The sequence below is a fragment of the Carassius carassius genome, chromosome 15, assembly GCF_963082965.1.
Source record: "Carassius carassius chromosome 15, fCarCar2.1, whole genome shotgun sequence".
NCBI classification, from domain to species: Eukaryota; Metazoa; Chordata; class Actinopteri; order Cypriniformes; family Cyprinidae; genus Carassius; species Carassius carassius.
In genome coordinates, this window is record NC_081769.1 from 17,689,444 (window position 1) to 17,702,646 (window position 13,203).

Here is a 13,203-nt window from a genome sequence, read left to right on the forward strand (position 1 = left end):
GCTATTAACAAACCATTAAATATGATTTTTGCCTCAATAAACTCCTAATTTGCTGCGTATCAGTAGTTAGTAAGGTAGCTGTTAGGTATAAGTATTGGGTATGTAAAATATGATCATGCAGAATATGTGCTTTATATCTAATATACAGCCAATATGTTAATAATAAGAATGCTAATAAACAACTAGTTAATAGTGAGAACTGCTCCATATACTAAAGTGATACCAAAATTTACTTGTTTAACTGAAATAAACCAAAAAAAAAACAAAACTGAAATAATTACAACCAAATTAAAACTTAAAAATAAAAGACAAATCTAATTCTAATCAAATCTAAATCTAATCAAAACTAATCCCTGGAGCAAAGTTTTATCAGACTTGTCTGAATTCTTGGCATATTTTTTGTCCTGATAAGTAAAATATAATTAAATAAAGTCCCACACATGGCACAATGTCAAACTTGCAACGTTGCATTGTTGGAATTGCTTCAGCAATGTCTTACAGATGTATAGCGCATGGAGCAGGAAAAATGAAGAGATGAAATGAGGAGAGTAGAGAAAAATCTTGGCACAAACAGTGCTTAAATCATCCACACGGATCACGTGTCAGTCCAGCCTGTGTGTCAGTCCAGAGGGTGTGCCTGTCAGCGTGAGCTGAAGCTGGGGCTGATGGGGGACGTTTTGGGGGGGACGTGCTCAGTTGCTGTAAAGTGAGTCATGAGATAAGAATGCGAAGGCTGGAAAACAAACCCTGCCCAGCCAACGAGACCCTCTCACACACACACACACACACACACAAAGAGAGTCACACTGTGGAGAGGTGCCTTTTTCATTACATCATACCTCTGCTGCCAATAAAATGCTTTCTCTTTTCCATACTCTCTCCTTCTCTCTCCATGATGCTTAATCTGTCTATCTCACACATCTCCAGCTAATACAGATCTGAAAAGAGCTGTGCTTTACAGTCTTTCTGGATTAAAGGCAGATATCTTCTGGTTTCAACAATAAACAGTCTCTGTGACACGAATGCAGATATTTTCTGCTCCTGATCTATTTGCACCTCCATGCTCATCTCTCTCTCCTTAGGAAACCCATTGTCCTCACTAAATCAACTGAAAAAAAAACTCTTATTCAGTAGCCACCTGCAATCCAGTTTAACCAGATGCTAAATGATCAGAAATAGTACTGTAATTATTTTCATTCGGCACTAGCCACTTCATGTGGCATGTTATGTGAGCATTGTGCCAAGTATTCTCAGACAAAAATATGCTTTACCTTAGTTATAACTCCACATAAATGCACCTTTTGCATGCTAGAAAATTCTCTATCAGAGTAGCATGTCAATTAATTTTTTTGTGAATCCCCCCCATTTTCAGTCTCTGGCAAGCCACACGTGCAGACGTTCCAGCTTATTACATGATTAACTATCAGTAACCGGTCATGGAGAAAAACACTGCAGCTCATACGCATGGATCATAAGCCTTTATTCTGGGACTGAATATAATGACTTCTAATGACCACAGAAACATTTCACAGGCATTAAAAACACATTAGAAACCTCAACAAACACAAAAAAGTGGACTGGAAGAGTTTAAAGACAGGAGAGAAGACTGATTAAAGGAAATCTGACTTTAGGACTTTGGGAGGACCCACACATCCTCAGGGTCAGACCACAAAACCACAGTTAAATAAACTGAGAAAGGGTGTTTCTCACACTAACTATGATGTATGACAGGAGCACAACACCATCAGAACACCTGACATTCTTACCAGAGTCAAAATGCCAATCCACGTCCTCGGCCCCCGTCCAGGAAACGAGGAGGACAGTGAAGAGGGCAGGCAACAACGACAGCATCTGTGTTGACATAGCAACAGTGACACCTGGTTACCTGTCCAGAGTTGAACTATCTTCTACAGACATACCTGAGGAAGAGAGAGAAAGAGAATCAGTTATATTTACTGAAGTGTATTAATGTAAATTAATCATTCATTTTAGCAATAAATTGAATCTATACGTTCCAATACACATACCCTTTTTTCTTTCTTTTTTTGATTTGAGCCTATTGATTTATTATTAGTTATACTACTGGGCCGTTGAATGCTTGAATCTGATTGGCTGACGAAAGTTCTGAGGTGTGTAATTATTTTCTTTGAAACGCAAAGCGAACATAGTTCCAGGCAGCTCTCCTGACCGCATTACAGTTCCAGATCACTTTGCAAAGTTAACTGTAATAACGGTCACACAGTTTGCACAAACAGGTGTTAGCCTATATAGTGCAGGTTAATATATACGTTAGCCTAATTCACACAAGCTCTCTCTCTCTCTGTGTGTGTCTCTGTCGCTCTCGATCTCGAATAACTTAATTAATAACTTCATTACAATGCTATAACAAACTAAATTACACAATTGCCCGTCGTCAATTATTCCTTACGTATACCTGGCTATAGTTTGTGTAATTCTGAGCTGTAGTTTTTCTTAGTTCTCTTATGTTTTACTGTTAAAGTTCACTACATATAATTATAAAAAAATATATATAATGATTATAGTATTTTTTATTAAATTTATTTTGGTTTTCATCCAAAATATCTTAAATTGTGTTCCAAAGACGAACAAAGCTTTTACAGGTTTGGAAAGACAGGGGGGTAAGTGATTAATCACAAAATTTTCTTTTTGGGGTTGACTATCCCTTTAAGGATGCACAAACATTGGTATGGTATCGGTGGTAGTTTGATATTACTGTTTCTAAAACATATCAGTAGTCAATATTTATGCATTTAGCAGTCGCTTTTATCAAAAGCAACTTACAGTGCATTCAGGTTTTATATAAACACTTGAGATCACTTCATTTACACTGGTGGTCCATCAAGCTTAGGAATTCTTCTAAACTCAACATACTGCAAGCCAATAAACACACATATCAAAACACATTAGAAAAAGAAATGACACAGCATGCCATGTTTTCCATTAACACCAACCCTTTGTCTCTGTGAACATGGGATTTGTGTTCGTACATTAGGTTTCTTTTTTAACTGATACATTTATAATAATACAAAATGTTTTTTGAACACCAGATGATTTCTGAAGGATCAATTGACACTGAAGAGTGGAGTAATGGCTGCTGAAGATTCGCCATCACTGGAATAAAAAAACCTTTTGAAATAAAACAGAAAATTTAAGATAAACTGCAATAATATTTCACAATATTACTGTTTTTCCTGCAATACTAATCAAATAAATGTGAGCATAAAAGACTACTTTCAAAAACATGAAAAACATCTGTCTCAGACGTTTGACTGGTAGTGTTAAATGCACATGCTATATACTTGTTATACTTGTTGATAAGTTACAGTTTTTTTTTTTTTAATCACATATGCTGTTATTCCAGCATCGTCTGGCATTGCTGTTATTCCATCCCTGTTAAAACAAGGTCTCTGTGAATATGTGATTTGTGTTTGTATATGGAATGGGGGTCTGTGAGTGAGTGAGTGTGTGTGTGTGTGTGTGTGTGTGTCTGTGTCTGTGTGAGATGGCAGCTGTCCTGTGCGGAGTGACAGCGCTGGTTCTGGGCTCTCAGAGAGAGACAGACAACTGATGCACAGCTGTGCAGACACAAGGACAAAGAGTGTAGAAGAGAGTAGAATCTGAAAGGAGGTGTGGAAGAGGTGTAGACGAGGCATGCATGTAATAGACCCAGCTTAATGGACTGTGTGTTAGTGTGTGCTTGTCATATTCAACATACTCTCTCTCTGTGTGTGTGTGTGTGTGTGTGTGTGTGTGTGTGTGTGTGTGTGTGTGTGTGTGTGTGTGTGTGTGTGTGTGTGTGTGTGTGTGTGTGTGAGCGAGTGCAGCAGCCAGTGCAGCTGTCCTGAGCTCGAGACAGGCGGTGGCCAACACACACAGGCTGCAAGTGTTTCCAAAACCCAGGGAAAACAGAAAGTAAGGGAGAGAGAGAGAAATATCAGTCTGTATGTCAAATTATTTGCTATTGTAACGCAAGTTTGAGTTTATTACAGTTGGCATTATGAATCCTATCACGTCTGTTGACAATAAGTGCAATCACTGTTGTGTAACCTTAGCAACCTATCAACAATTTCAATTAAGCAAATCAAAATTATTGAGAGGGAGAACTGAGACCACGGTCCAAAATGAATACTCGCCAAGCACCAATGAAAGTAAAAATTGACTTTGGCAAGAAAGAGATAATTGCCAGTTGGCTGGTAACTTTATTATGCACTGCAACATTACCTCATCTAAGTCAAATCTTAAAAACAATAGTATGAACTTATCAAATCAAAGATTTATGTAGAGACTGACATAATGACCTGCACTGTTTTTCACTCATAGGAAAGCAAACAAATTGGCTAAATCTTCATTAGTACACAAATGTGTGTGTGCACGGTTTCACTGCCTGCAAGAATATTCTGGCTTGCAGTTGTATAACCTTGGATCCTGAGCACAAAGGAGAAAAGGGGGAAAACATCAAAAAATATAAAACTCAGGAAATGAGTTCTGCTTTAAATTCAAAGGTAACGCAAATTTATATGCTAAGTTTACATGCTAAGTTTGATCTGATATTTCATTTCCCCTATAAATATCCATTTCATGTTCTACTAAGAAAGACATTTCTATATAGCAGCATTAGCTTCATGGCTCTTTGCTGGAGCGGTTGAATGAGCTAAACCTCCCCAGAGGTTATAAATATGCTGATCTAGTCCTGCGGGAGCCATATAGGAACCAGGCTGGAAAGAACACCCCTATGTACTGCGTTCAAACAGATGAAGATCTTAAACACTCAAATGACTCACTGCATACATCTAAAGTCAATCCGAAGCCCTATACATTATATAGTAACAATGTGGTTCATAACTCAGGTTGACACCACTGAGGTCACTCTGGGTGTGATTCTGCCCTAGGGAATTTCACACAGCAAATTCGTCAGTTCAGCTCCATTTAACAAAACCCTTTTTGAGAAAGTTTTAACTGACTTGCCTTAAGCAAGTTCACACACACACACACACACAAGCACATCAAGAACTGTCAGTATCAGACCTGCTGATAAAGCAAATCTCATAAATGCTTACAGTGTGGGTGTTTTTGAGTCTACTGTATAACCCTAAGGACACAACGGCTGGGCAAACAACATATCACATCATCAATACACACGACGCATCATCACTGCTGACATCCATCTTCAAAATCCCCATGAGATGGGACAGAGACAAACTTGAAGAAAAAAAATACATAATTAAAATTCCCAAAAAATTACTACATGACACAAATAAGTGTTTGGATCATATTTCAGCAAAAAAAAAAAAAAAGAGTAAAGAATAAACACTGTAAAAACTGTAAAAATTAGTAATTAAAAAAACTAAAAGCATAAAAGCACCAATGTGGGTGGAAGTTTTGTGGCTGATCTATACAGTCAGTGTGCACATCAAAGAACATCGACGCATCTGGATCATATACATAATGACCAACACAATCTACGAAGAGCAGTGCAAATCACCATCTGGTTTAAAACATCCTTTTTTGGGGTAGCAAATAAATGGCATAAATACCAGTAAATTGACCACTGCAGTGCAAACCTTGGTAAATCACCTTGTGTGATTCATTTAAACACTCTTCTCCCATACATATTTTGTGCCTGAAAGGGAAACTCCTACAATTGCATACGCAATAAGGTCAGCCGAAGAAAAATTACTATATGTCCACGTCTTTTTAGCACAAACTTTTCAATTCTTCTTTTGTAAATCTTGACAGTAGCTTTTTTTTTTATGCCAAGAGATTGTTAGCACTGACACAAGCTGTTAGCAAATATAGCCTTATATAGTTGGTCAAAAGTTTACACCCCCCTTTCAGAATCTGCAAAATGTTAATTATTTTACCAATAATCATACAAAATGCATGTTATTGTTTATTTAGTAATAACCCGTATAAGATATTTCACAAAAGATGTTTGCATGTAGTCCACAAGAGAAAAATAAGTTGAATATATAAAAATGATCCCCTTGATTCTTAATACGGTGTTGTTACCTGAAGGATCCAAAGCTGCGTTTTTGTTGTTGGGTTTCTTTTTTTTGTGATACCCGTTTATGAGTTACTTGTTTGTCCTGAACAGTTAAACTGCCTGCTGCTCTTCAGAACATTCCTTCAGGACCCAGAAATTCTTTGGTTTTCCAGTATTTTTTTGTATTTAAACCCTTTCCAACAATGACCTATTGACTTCAAGATCTATCTTTTCACACTGAGGACAACTGAGGGACTCGCATGCAGCTATTACAGAAGGTTCAAACGCTCGATGCTCCAGAAGGAAAAACCATCCATTATGAACTGGGGGTGAAAACTTTTGAACAGAATGAAGAGTTTTTCTTATTTTGCCTAAATATCATGTTTTTTTTTCATCTAGTACTGCTCTTTAGAGGCTATAGAAGATAGTTACACATTTCTTATTTTTATTTTGTTGTGCACTACTAGGCCACCGTACAAAAAAAAGTGTCAAATGTCAACTATTATTTTATAGAAATTATACAAAAATAACTAGCTAATTTTTTTTTTGTTATTTGCCACTTTTAACAGACAAAGATGATAGAGAAAAGAGGAAATTTTCAGGGAGAAAGGAGGAAAGGGATTTGGATTCAAACCTGGATCTCCTGTACGTGGACCACAGTTCAACATGGCCTGAGTGCTATAACTGCTAGGCCATCTCTTACAAATCTTCTTTTTAATTTTCAATAAATCATACAGAGTATGCCATTGCTTTCATTTCATCACCATAACAATGTCATAGTGTTGTTATACAACACTGATTGAGTAAAATAGTCTCCAAACTGTTTAAATTACAGTGCTGATTGTGAATATGCGAGTCCCGCTGACTCCGCCAGGCAGTAGAAAACTTTCCAACCACTCCATCCAAATCTGGGAAGAATGACTGAATCAATGTGTTCTCACGCTGGCATGAGAAAGAATCAGTGAGTAATGCTCATACTGAGGAGACTCAGTATCCTCAGCTCTATTGTTTTGATGTTTCCCTTTAAACATCAGATAAAATGGAATTTCCTCAGTGCCCAAGTGACTTATATTCTTTATCTCCAAGAGACCGACCACACAATCTCTGAAACACATCACCTCTGAAGTTGGCTCTCCAACAGCAGCAGTGTTTTGAAGAATGAATGGTCATGTTAAATCATGACTCAGGTGTGAGTCAGTCCCCACACTAAATCAGTTGCACATATGAGCTGTTCCTTTGGCAGTCCAGCCAAGACCATTAGCCTCTGAATTTGCGGCTGACAGGAAGAGGAAATCTGAATTACTTAATGAACAGGAAAAGAGTCAGAGAGAGGACAAATGAAAGAGCAAGCAACAGAGAAATGAGCATGAGAGAGAACAAAAATGACAGGAAGGTTTAGTCACTTTACGAGATGAGAACATTTTCCTGGAATTATCCGGGATGGGCAAAATTATTAAAGCAGCTGTTATTTAAAGCCTTATCTACATAAAAACCTCACCCAGCAGACATTATATGGCCTTGACCCGCCAGGCACATTTCTGCACTTGCCAGATTCACCTCTTCACTGTATCAAAAATACTCATAGCTGACCAAATCCACTTTCCCATGCACTGATATCCAGAGAAGTTAATTTGAGCTAATAAAACAAGAAATGTGTTTTCTTGTAACTGTGTTGACCTCCCAATTATCAAGAAAAGTCAACTGTGAGGTCAGATATTCCATGAAATGGCAGAACATGCACCATTAAGTCTGAAATGTTCTATGAATTGAATCTGACCTCTTTTACATTAAAGTTTGGGAGAAACATGTCCATCTCATCTAGTCATACAAGGACAATGAGGCTTTACCTCATTCCTGGGACAACTTTTCCAGCAGCATCTCTCCACCACTGCAACTCTGCCTTTATTATTTCATCTTCATTAATTCATCTCCAAGTGACATTATTTCAAATCCACATGTATAATTCCCAAAGATTATTTAAAATATGCAAACATAATTTACATAGAAAGGTAAGATAAATGGCAGCAGTAACTATACAGTACATGCACCCAAACCATCCATTAGTTATCACATTGATGACCTTCATTTAAACACCTTAATTGATCCAAATGGACTTTCGACTGAAATAAAAGGGGTGCAGACCTGGAATAATCCAATCAACAGGGAGAAAATAATGTAAAAGCTTGATTAACGATCTTCTCTTAGCCGTCTTTCAGATATGTCATCAAGGCAAAAACGACAGTAACCATTGGCAACTGGCAAACCATTGGTGAGATGTGCATCCAGGCTATTGATATGTTTAACTGCAGAAAGCTGACAAAATCAAACTCATCATAGTGGGATCACTAAATGTTTCGGTCAACCCTCCAAAACCATTTTGGCTGAAAACAGAGTTCCTTTTATTGGTGCTTGGACCAAATATTTTTCAGTGGACCGAAACTATTAACAGCATATTGCTTCTCAACAAAGAGACTGGTTAAACTGTATTGTTGGTAGAAAATAAGCTGCAGTCTTGTGTTGTGAAATACCACCCATAAAAATCATCCTCGGTCTGCATCACTTTATGATTGTAAATGTAGCTTTGTCATAGTAAAAAGAGCTCTGAGATGAACAAAACAGCCCATCGACATACATGTAGGCAGGTTCTACAATCAGTAAAAACAGAGAGAAGTGTGATATTACTCTTTTTTGCAACTGAGTTTGAGCACTTTGAAGTACAACGAAAAAGAGAATAAAAGATGAGTACAGTCTTTAGATTGAGGGTTATTAGTCATTCAAAATGGGTGAAAAGGCAAGAAAGGATGGCATTTTCAAAAAGTAGACGAGCCAAAAATAATAATAAACAGAACAATTCCAAGAGGGTCCTTGCACCATTGGTGCTCAGGCCCTAGAAAAAAAAGAAAATAGAGAGAACAGGTCAAAGCAGTGTTTTATGCCCCCCAAAAAAAACACTAACCGGAGTGCAAAATGTCCTTCAGAAGCTTAGCATTAGATTGCAAAAGATGTATCTTGACTGTTGATGATTTGATTTGACTGATTTGATGCATTCACATATCACAAAAGCAGAAAGAAGTCCTCAGTGCATACAGAAGTGTAGGTGCAATATCTGTCTGATGTCTAAAGGATTACTTGTTTTCCTCTAGAGTGTTTGGCAGTCTTGATTCAGGTAAAAAAAAAACACTAACTGAAGCTGCAGCTTTGATGTTGAATGCTCCTGTTTTCACAAACAAGTTTCAAAAGCTATGTTTGCTTGAAGCCATGTGTTAATACCGGAGAAATAAATAAGCAAGCCTGGCAGCAGTTGTGAAAAAAAGCATATATATATATGTGTTTGTTAGCCATATGCAAATCAAAACTGTCCTACCTGTTCAAACACATTTTCATATTACATTCAGGTTTTTACACCTGCAAATATACCTAGAGGACATGCTAATGAGTTGTTTCCTCACCGTTCAAACTACAAACTTCTTCCGGTTATATATAGACCATTTAACCTCTATGACCTTAATAAATGTATACACACAAACACCCGCAGCACTCTATAGAAGCTGACAAGAGAGACTGAAGATAGATAGAAGACAGAGACATGTAACTGATAGATGAAAAGATGGATGGATGGATGGATGGATAAATGATTTACAGCTACCTCAACATCAAGACAGGACAGCATGAAGACAAACAGTGATGGAAGACAGAAGGTGAACAGAATGTGATATGAAGTAAAACAGATTACTCAGGAAGATAAATCACAGTATTGAAAGTATGTGGACAGAAGGGGAAAAAATGAGAGCATGAGAGAGAGAAAAAGAGAAGTATAGGGTGTGTCAAAAGAATTTAATAGATGTAATAAGACCGTGTGATGTTAGTTCCAACTGAAAGGACATTTACACTCGCTATGCCATGCGTTTCTTTTTCAATCCCTCTATCATTACCCACCACATGCTAGTCAGAGATTACCTTGCTGTTTACACACATATAAGTGTGGAGGCAAAACGATTTAAGAGATGCATGAAAAACTATTCATTGTGAGCTTAAACACACACACAGAGACACTCATATCAAGAATGATATGCAAAAAAAATAAAATAAAACCCTCACTGCACAGATCAATGCTTCCGACCTCCTCAGAGAGGTTTGTTGATGTCAGGCATGTCTGTTTGCACAGACGCACAGACATTCCTCTGTACCCCTCTTTGCATTTGGTCCCCTCCCTCGGTGACACAGCACAATCCAGTGCACTTTTAATTCATTGTGTCTTTATTCACAAGCCTCCGAAACCCCTTTTAAGCAGAGAGAGAGAGGAGAAAAAGAAGATAGAAAAGGGGGGAGGGTGAATTTTCAGCTTCATGGTGCATTCATTAGCATCTCTTCATTGCTTTTGCACATACACTGCATTTTCTATTGCCTGTTCAGAAGACACAAAAACCTGCTGAAATACTTATAAACCCCATAAAATACTATCTTTATAATATATTTACTAGAATGAAAATTAGATGGGAATAATCTGACATCGTCTGAATGAAATACCATAGCTGTATTACTATGGTTACCATGGTAATGTTCCTTCTCTGCTTTTTCAGAAAATTAACTCTCCTTTTTAATGCAAAAGTCCACTTGTGTGTCCATTTTTTGTATGATTGGTGATTTAGGTGCTTTGAAACCAGTTTGAAGTTTCTCTCTTGACACCGATCCATCCACAGGGTCTTGCGGTGGTCTGAGATCATTTCTGCCACAGAAGGGTCACAACAACCCAACTAGATCTCATAACAAAACTTTACTTCAAGAGGTGGAATTTCATACACATTTGTCTGGAAATATAAATTTTCTTGAAAAAGGTAAACATGGAGGTCCACCTCTTACCTAACTATCAGTGGAGAGCTATACATAACATACAAAATGAATTGGTACAAATTCGATTTAGACACAAATTTGGCAAAATTTAAAATACTTACAAATCACCATGATTTTGGACTTTGGAAAACTACTAATATTTTACCCATTTAATCCTACTAGTAACATCTGGGACCAAAATGTACCTTTCACTTTGAACAGTTTGAGTTGATGAATTTACATGGAGCTGTAAACAACATAAGTGCAGACTTTATTAGTTTCATTTATACACGTTTAGTGATAGCAGTCAGTCTATATCAGTTTTAATTCGATTTGTTCCTCTGAAAGATAATATCTGATTAAAAAGTGTACATTGTTTATGTAATTTCTCCATTCAAGAAGTAAAAACACATGTGCTCAACAATTATCATTGAATCGGTTAACGTGGTAAACCATCATTTAAAAGCTGTAAATTATTTAATACACCAAGAGAAATAGTAAATCAGTGGATAAGGTCTGATAAGTATTCTGCATAACTCTTACAGGTTTAACACCATGACTCGTCAGTCTAGCGTGCTTTTGAGACTGCTCTGCAATAACAGTTTACAGCAAGATTGCAGTAGCCCATAAATACTAACTTACGCGTAATGCCGGGGCCACAGGTGGGTAAATATCCCACCAGAATGACCCACAGCAGTTTTCAAGTCATTTCACAGTATTGCTCTAATAAATGTTCCCACTGAACCCTGGTTCCAGGTATCATAACCATAACTAGGAACCATTTCAAGTCGCCGAGCGAGTGTGAATTACAACTTCACAAAAAAAAACAAAAGCACGACTCCACACCAGACCGAGCACATTCCCGGTACCGTGGCAGACGTCCAAACTCCTCACACACACACACACACACACACACACACACACACACACACACACGCGCACCGAGACTATTGGACGCCACGCACGAGACAGTTAAGTTCACTCGCGCAACGAGTTAACACATTTGAGCACGGTCTAAAACAACTAACGTTAGGAGGTTAATGGAAAGCCAAATGCGTTTCCACGCGGTGGTCGAAACAACACGGACAATCGGAGTCCGAATATCTACAGTGCATTTGCTAAAAACGACATAGTAAAAGTAACGTCTGACAGTTTGCTGACCATAAACAAACTACACTTATATGTCATTTTAATTTATTTTCTTATCACTTACCTAGAAGTCTGTCAGACCTCGAAAACGTTTCCAAATGTGTCGCCTGATCCGTTTAATCCGAGTTGTTCAGTTTGGCAGGTTGTTTATATACTAGGTAAATATAGTCTGGCACAGTCTTAGGAGTTTGTGCTTAAAGCCACAAAAGCACCAATAAATAAACCGAGTCAAGAAAGCAGAGGCAAAAAGTTTCTAAAAGGAGGCAAGCTGTACGTCCCGCGCTCGGAAAGGTTTGTAAGGAGGAATATTCTGTAAGATCCGACTCTGCCGTACTTATTTATTTCTCAATCAGTGCTTCTCTCTCCGCGCGCTCATAAGCGCTTAGCTTTTAGACTTCTTCCTCTTCCCCTCAGGGCTTGCAAACACGACCAGGTGCTCATTTACATAACTGCACTAGCTGCGTCCAATGGCAGCGCTCAATCAGGTGCTTCTTTGAATATTTAATGAGGCAATTGACCAATCCGGAGCGAGTAAAGCAAGGAACCCGTGACCTGGCTGCTCCGCTGTAAATGATACTCAGCGCTTACCTCTGAGAGGCTTAAAAAGTGTTACAGTGACGGAGAGATTTTGGGAATATGAAATTTAATATTGCTGGTAAGGAAACAACAGGATATACTTTGTTAACCCTTTCCGGTGTCCGCCGTAAATATAGTACTCGCTACATTTCTAATAACTAAACATGGTTGGCTTTTTCCCTTCAGAGTTTGATGTTAGCGTCAATAAACAAGCCTTTGTAGTGTTAAAAGATGGCATTATTACAGATTAAAACTACAGCAATATACCATTATGTCCTGAGGCAAGAGAGTAAAGAGAGAGTGTTAACAGATTAAAGCCTGAGCTCAGAGGCAACAAGGAGGAAAAGTAAAAGAAACGTCGTTATATTTAAAGGTTCAGACACTAGATTCTGCAGATGTACAAATAAAGGAGAATGAACGGGTGTGGTGCTTTAATCTCAGTGAAAAATGATATTAAAGGTAAATAAGAAGGCTAGAGAAGGGTGGTGAGTGAGTGAAAAAGCTATTCCACAGCTATGTGTTGCTACTTGCCCATCCACTGGAAGGAGATGGGAATTGGAAACTTGTTGGCAGTCATTTAGTAACACTGAGATAGATGGTGGACAAAGAGAAACAGCAGCCTACCAAGTCAATATTGTTTCTCA

At 37.9% G+C, this 13,203-nt stretch overlaps 1 protein-coding gene across 3 annotated transcripts in view; it reads right to left on the reverse strand.

Moving 5' to 3' along the window:
- ddr1 (discoidin domain receptor tyrosine kinase 1) overlaps positions 1 to 12,399 on the reverse strand; it is a 29,725-nt gene extending 17,326 nt beyond the window's left edge. For all 3 annotated transcript variants that reach the window (XM_059567697.1, XM_059567698.1, XM_059567696.1), the window contains exons 1-2: positions 12,048 to 12,399; positions 1,767 to 1,919 (exon numbers count right to left, since the gene is read on the reverse strand). In XM_059567697.1, coding sequence (XP_059423680.1) covers positions 1,767 to 1,863 — 97 coding nt within the window. In that variant the 5' untranslated portion in view covers positions 1,864 to 1,919; positions 12,048 to 12,399. The remainder of the gene's footprint in view (positions 1 to 1,766; positions 1,920 to 12,047) is intronic.
- Between the last annotated feature and the right edge of the window lie 804 nt (positions 12,400 to 13,203).